Source organism: Sinocyclocheilus anshuiensis, unplaced genomic scaffold (genome assembly GCF_001515605.1).
Source record: "Sinocyclocheilus anshuiensis isolate Anshui unplaced genomic scaffold, SAMN03320099.WGS_v1.1 scaffold415, whole genome shotgun sequence".
Classification (NCBI taxonomy): Eukaryota; Metazoa; Chordata; class Actinopteri; order Cypriniformes; family Cyprinidae; genus Sinocyclocheilus; species Sinocyclocheilus anshuiensis.
The window spans coordinates 511,711-518,609 of NW_015552655.1; the positions used below are offsets into that span (position 1 = coordinate 511,711).

A 6,899-nucleotide genomic window follows, 5' to 3' on the forward strand; every position below is an offset into this window, starting at 1 on the left:
AGTTAAAGCCATGATCCAAAGAAAGACCCAAAACAAAAATGACAAAAAAGAACACAAAGACTTAAAGTTACAATTGTATTTTATTTATTGAGCAAATTTGAATAGAATCACAACTGAATGATAAAGCACACATATAGTCTTGTATGAAGCACACAAAGCAGAGCAGATGCAGATGCGAGCGACTGAAGCTGGATGTGGAGAATGAAGGAGTCGCTCATGTGCTGTTAGTCTCCATGTGAGACATGAGTGAGAAGAGCAGCAGATCTACTCTGAACACTGCTGTCTCGTCACGTGTCCAGTGAGCGCAGGCTGGCCGCTCCGTGTGGCCTCACAGCTCACTGAGACGCTCTCCATCCACTCCTGCTCAGAGAGAGTCAGGCTGCTGCTCCAGCTGTACAGACCGTCCTTCTCCAGGAGCCCAGCGCTGCTCTCCTGAGACCTGCTGCTCCCGTCCACCTTCCAGCTCAGGCTCCAGTCTGACGGGAAGCCCTTGCTGGCCACACACACCAGTGTCGCTGTCTTCTTTGAGGAGATCTCTGCACTGGAGGGCGGCAGGACGCTCACTTTAGGACGAGTGACGCCTGACAAACACACAACAGTCAACTCAGTGAAGAAGAAAGCATTTCTCTCCTTTCAGCTTCATAAAAATATAGGAACAATTAATACAGTGATAGTTTTATTAGTCATTTTTATAATATTAAACTGCAAGTCACTGGAATTAATTTTTACAAAGCCGGCGATCAGCAAAGGAATGAAAGTTTGGTGAATTATATTGATTTGAAGACTCATTTTCATTATCAACTTCAATGTTAATCACTTTTATTAAAAGCATCAAAGAACAGATGTGAATAAACACAATAACTGCTGGAATTCATTACGATGTTTGATGACAGCATGAGAAGATTGGGTACAAAAGTTTTTTTTTTTAAATATAAAATATAACTTTTGTCTCGCATGTCTATTATACATTATTAACCTATCAAATATTAACAAAAATACAATTAAGCAACCATAATTTCCAGTTTGAAAATATCTGCATGCTTTGTTTAAAAATCAACACATTAAGCTGAAAATGTAAGTTTAATTACTGTCTTAAATTTTCAAGTAAAATCAAAGTGGTGCTAAAATGACAGACTTATGTACATTTGATTTCAGTGCACCTTTTTAACATTTAGAACTTAATTATCAATGAGAAAAAAAGAGCTGAAGCTCTGAAAACTCATAAAATCAAGTTATTAAGAAATAACAGAAATTATTTTGGTTCACTGGATGAAAAGAAAGATGCCATGACAATAAAATCATCTTTACAATGTTGACTGCCAAACATATAATGCAAACTAAAAATAAAATTAAAATATAAATAAGCGGAAAAGTGTATCCTTTCTATAGAGCCACAAAGTTTTTAACAGTCAGTTGCTGTATTAATAATATTAAATGATGATTGACTTACTGCCAACATCCAGTTTGGTGCCGCTGCCGAAAGTCCACCGAAACTGAATTTATAAAAGAAATGAACTTTTATATCATGTGTGACGCGACTCACAATCAAACTCAATTGTTTCAGTGATTGACAGAGACACGTGTGATGATCCACATGTCTGTTAAAAACCTGCAGGAACATCCATGGATTTGGCATAAAATTGAGGAATTAACAGTCATGTTTCTATCCAACTACAGTCAAAAATATTCTCAAAGTCTCACAGGAGAGAGTCAGGATAATATACTAATGTTGGTCTTAAAGATGAATTCTATAGTGAGTGATCTGATACAATTTGTAAAAGCTTGGCTTTTAGAAGATATAATATTATGAAAAAGATTCATTTTTATCTTATTTCAGTAATTGTATTTTGTGTCTGATAATGAGCGACTGTCTTCAGGTAAATGAGGAGTTCATTACAGTCTGTGATGACAGCATGAGAAGATTGTGTGCAAATGTTTTTTAAAGTACAGAAAATATAACTTTTGTCTGGCATGTCTACTATAAATTATTAACCTATCAAATATTTGTAAAAAAAAAAAGAATAATAATAACACTTAAACAACCATTATTTCCAGTTTTAAAATATCTGCAGGTTTTACTTAAAAATCAACACACTAATCTGAAAATTTAAGTTGAGGTTGATTGCCAAACATTCAGTGTGAACTAAAAAATAAAATTAAGATATATAAATAAGCGAAAATGTGCATCCTTTCTTTAGCGTAACAAAGTGTTTAACACTCAGTTGCTGTATTAATAATATTAAATGATGATTGACTTACTGCCAACATCCAGTTTGGTGCCGCTGCCGAAAGTCCACCACAGTGATAGAAACTAATAGAGCAGCTGAACAAAAACCTCCTGAACGCTTCACTAACTGCACAAACACACATCAACTGAGTCTCCAACAAACACATCCACTCACAGCAGACATTACCTTCAGTTACTTCATCTGCTTTATGCAGTCTGTGTTATTACTAAAGCATCAAACTGAATGAACCTGAAAAAAAATTATATTTTATATCATGTGTGACACGACTCACAATCAAACTCAGTTGATTCAGTGATTGACAGAGACTCGTGTGATGATCCTCGTGTCTGTAAAAACCTGCAGGAACATCCATGGATTTGGCATAAAATATAGGAATTAACAGTCATGTTTCTATCCAACTACAGTCAAAAATATTCTCAAAGTCTCACAGGAGACAGTCAGGATAATATACTAAAGTTGGTCTTGAAGATATCTTCAATGCAGTGGTTCCCAAACCTGTCCTGGAGGACCCCCTGCCCTGCACCTTTTGTATGTCTCCCTTATCTAACACACCTGTTTGGTGCCGCTGCCGAAAGTGAACCACAGTGATACAAACTAATAGAGCAGCTGAACAAAAACCTGCTGGACGCTTCACTAACTGCACAAACACACATCAACTGAGTCTCCAACAAACACATCCACTCACAGCACAAATTACCTTACTTTACGTGATTTATGCAGTCTGTATCATTAATAAAGAATGAAACTGAATTTATAGTGTTAATATGCATATATCATGCATGACACAACTCACAATCAAACTCATTGATTCAGTGATTGACAGAGACACGTGTGTGTGATGATCCTCGTGTCTGTTAAAAACCTGCAGGAACATCCATGGATTTGGCATAAAATTTAGGAATTAACAGTCATGTTTCTATCCAACTACAGTCAAAAATATTCTCAAAGTCTCACAGGAGACAGTCAGGATAATATACTAATGTTGGTCTTGTAGATTTATTCAGAAGTGAATGATCCGATATAATTTATAACAGCTTGGCTATTAGAAGATATCATATTGAAAAATTAATTAGTAACAGTATTTTGTGTCTGTTATTGAGCGACTGTCTCCAGGTAAATGATGTGGAGTGTTTGCATATTGATCAGATGCTTCAGTGCTCTGAGAGTGTTTATAGTGCTGTGAGTTTAACACTTCATCACTGACACACACAACAATCTTCATCAACATGACCTTCATCATCATCTTCATCTGGACTCTCACAGCGTTTGCTCAAGGTTTGTGGAGCACAAGTTTGATATGAATTAATTTCTTCAAGTATATTGTCAGAGTTTTGAGTTGATTTTCTTCTTGTTGTGTGTTTCAGAGAGTAGAGGACAGATCAGCGTCACTCAGAGTCCCTCAACGACAGCAGCTCAACCAGAAGAAACAGTCAAAATCAACTGTAGAACCAGCACAGATGTGTACAATGATGGTTCTGATGATTATTTAGCCTGGTACTTACAGAAACCTGGAGAAGCTCCTAAACTCCTGATTCGTTATGCAAAACAACTCTACACTGGCACTCCATCTAGATTCAGTGGCAGTGGATCTAACAGTGATTTCACTCTGACCATCAGTGGAGTCCAGACTGAAGATGCTGGACATTATTACTGTCAGAGTCACCACAGTGGTCCAGTGTTCACACAGTGATAAAGAGTCGTACAAAACCCTCCGTCAGTCAGAGTCACAGTGAGTCAAAAATATTCTCAAAGTCTCACAGGAGACAGTCAGGATAATATACTAATGTTGGTCTTGTAGATTTACTCAGAAGTGAATGATCTGATAGAATTTATAACAGCTTGGCTATTAGAAGATCTAATATTGAAAGATTATTTCAGTAACTGTATTTTGTGTCTGATAATGAGTGACTGTCTTCAGGTAAATGATGTGGAGTGTGTTTGCATATTGATCAGATGCTTCAGTGCTCTGAGAGTGTTTATAGTGCTGTGAGTTTAACACTTCATCACTGACACACACAACAATCTTCATCAACATGACCTTCATCATCATCTTCATCTGGACTCTCACAGCGTTTGCTCAAGGTTTGTGCAGCACAAGTTTGATATGAGGAAAACTTGAAATCGCATCATATGACCCCTTTAATTAATATCTAATCAAACAAAAAGCACACAACAATTTTCTCAGTTCCAGTGTTATAGTTTTTGTAGATTGTACAACACTCACTTCCTTATAAATGTATCCCTGATAAACTTGTTTTATAAAACTACTACTCGAACTTCATAACTGTTTCATCACTACATGAGCAGAAGTGAAACTGTTCCAGTTCAGAGCATTGAACCAATAAAACAGTGAAACTGTGAGTTTGAGCTGAAAATCAGATTTGCATTGGCAGCTTTAGTGATTCTGATCGTCTCAGAATAGAGCAGCTCCGTCTCCAGAGACCATGTTCAAACCCCAAGAGCTTCAGTTCACATTTACTGCTAAACGCAGCTGTTCTCAACTATTACAATCCATCAACAGCAGCTGAAACTTTTGTGAAGGCAATCAGCTCATCTTTACTGTAACTCCACATCACTGCTTTCATTCATATAACACAAATATCCTGAATTAAGTCTCAAAATATTCTCCATTAGCTATTAACAATTAAATGTACTGTTAAGAAATGTAAAAACGATCATAATTTTAATGGCAAAAGACTGAAAAATGATATGGGAAAAACTGTTAATTGGTTAACAGTAAGTTCTATATACAGTTCTATATTTCACTATATACAGTGAAAAACTGTACTAAATCTAACAGGACATTTCATGTAATTTTACAGTAAAATATTGAATGCAGTTTTTGAAAGTGAAAGAACAAGTCTGACTATCACAGCTGCTGTTTTTTTACTATTATTTTTTACAGTGTATCAAGTACAACATACTGTATAAATATAAATTAGTTCTCTTAAGCAAACATGATATACTGTAAAAATGTATGCTATTATTTCTGAATTAAGTAAAGTTTTTAAAAAGATTTTATAAAATATCTCTGACCAAGTGCAAATTGATCATTTTTGTGGTATTGTTTTAGGATTTAGGAAACAAATTGAACTCTTATTTCTATTTTGAAAATAGTCAACATTCAGGACATTTTCTCATAAAGATAATTATATGTAAACTTATAGTTTAAATAATACATTTTAAAAGGCTTATCAGCTAAATTTCTTTTTGACTCGTGAAATTAAATATATTCTGTCTATGTTATCCAGCTTTTGTGTCATGCACAAATTAAAATATTTTAAAAAATAACTGAGAATTCATAAAAAACATTGCCATTAATTAAAATATATCAAACTGCTAGCATAAAAAATGTGAAATTACTAATGTAAAATATTAAGTACAAATATGAACTTTGGCTTGAAATGGAAAAATACTGAATATCACCAAATATGACTTGTACATAATATAGCAGACAAAATGTAGTAATTAAATACATTCATAGGTACAATCAATCAATAAAATAGAATGAAATTTTACAATAAAATTAGAAATATTGTTGCTAAATGTTCTTATATAAACTTAAACCTCCTTTTAAAACACACACACATTATATATTTATATTAGATAATTTAAGAAAGACTTACTTCTGATGGTCAGTTTAGTTCCTCCACCAAAAGTGTAGCACAGTGCTTCATTCTAGTGAAAGAGTCGTACAAAAACCTCCGTCACACTCAAATGAACACAAACTCCACGACACTCACACACACTGATATGAGACTCAACATCAGACATGGATTATTCAAAAGCAGCAGTACAAAATGTTCATCTTAAATAATAAATCCTTGTTATTGCATTAAGGCTGAAGTCAAATCATTTGTTTCATAATCAGTCCCAAAATTCATTACAAAACACCTGTTATTTAAACTTTGCTAATTCTATTTACTTGCTTTGCAATGAACTCTTTAGCAAGATTTAGATGGTGATTCCCTTGAATGACTTTTGACCTGTTATACAGTATCATACTAGGCCTATCATGGATGACATCAAATCTGTAACACAGGTATTAAATGCTCTCAGCATGAAAAACTGATTGAAACTTATCAAAAAACAGTGTTTGGAGGGAGAAGCTCATCCCGAAATAAATAACTAAATAACATGCAGTAAATCATGAGTGTTTGTTTCTGAAAATGGAAAGAAGAAATTAAAGATACTAAATAGTAAATGGGTGCATCTGCTGTTTTCAGGTAAATGATGTGGAGTGTTTGCATATTGATCAGATGCTTCAGTGCTCTGAGAGTGTTTATAGTGCTGTGAGTTTAACACTTCATCACTGACACACACAACAATCTTCATCAACATGACCTTCATCATCATCTTCATCTGGACTCTCACAGCGTTTGCTCAAGGTTTGTGGAGCACAAGTTTGATATGAATTAATTTCTTCAAGTATATTGTCAAAGTTTTGAGTTGATTTTCTTCTTGTTGTGTGTTTCAGAGAGTAGAGGACAGATCAGCGTCACTCAGAGTCCCTCAACGACAGCAGCTCAACCAGAAGAAACAGTCAAAATCAACTGTAGAACCAGCACAGATGTGTACAATGATGGTTCTGATGATTTGTTAGCCTGGTACTTACAGAAACCTGGAGAAGCTCCTAAACTCCTGATTTAT

At 34.9% G+C, this 6,899-nt stretch overlaps 3 gene segments (V, D, J or C); 1 reads left to right on the forward strand and 2 right to left on the reverse strand.

Annotated features, from left to right (window-relative positions):
- LOC107667085 (Ig lambda chain C region-like) overlaps nucleotides 1–218 on the reverse strand; it is a 2,351-nt gene extending 2,133 nt beyond the window's left edge. The window contains 1 exon segment of the C gene segment in view: nucleotides 130–218. Within this exon segment, the coding sequence occupies nucleotides 130–218 (89 nt within the window).
- LOC107667086 (Ig lambda chain C region-like) lies at nucleotides 98–2,411 on the reverse strand. The segment is given in 3 exon segments: nucleotides 98–581; nucleotides 2,260–2,311; nucleotides 2,403–2,411. Coding segments are annotated over 3 exon segments (378 nt in total).
- Nucleotides 2,412–3,446: 1,035 nt separating this feature from the next.
- On the forward strand, nucleotides 3,447–3,939 carry LOC107667147 (Ig kappa chain V-III region NG9-like). The segment is given in 2 exon segments: nucleotides 3,447–3,524; nucleotides 3,614–3,939. Coding segments are annotated over 2 exon segments (375 nt in total).
- Nucleotides 3,940–6,899: the final 2,960 nt, after the last annotated feature.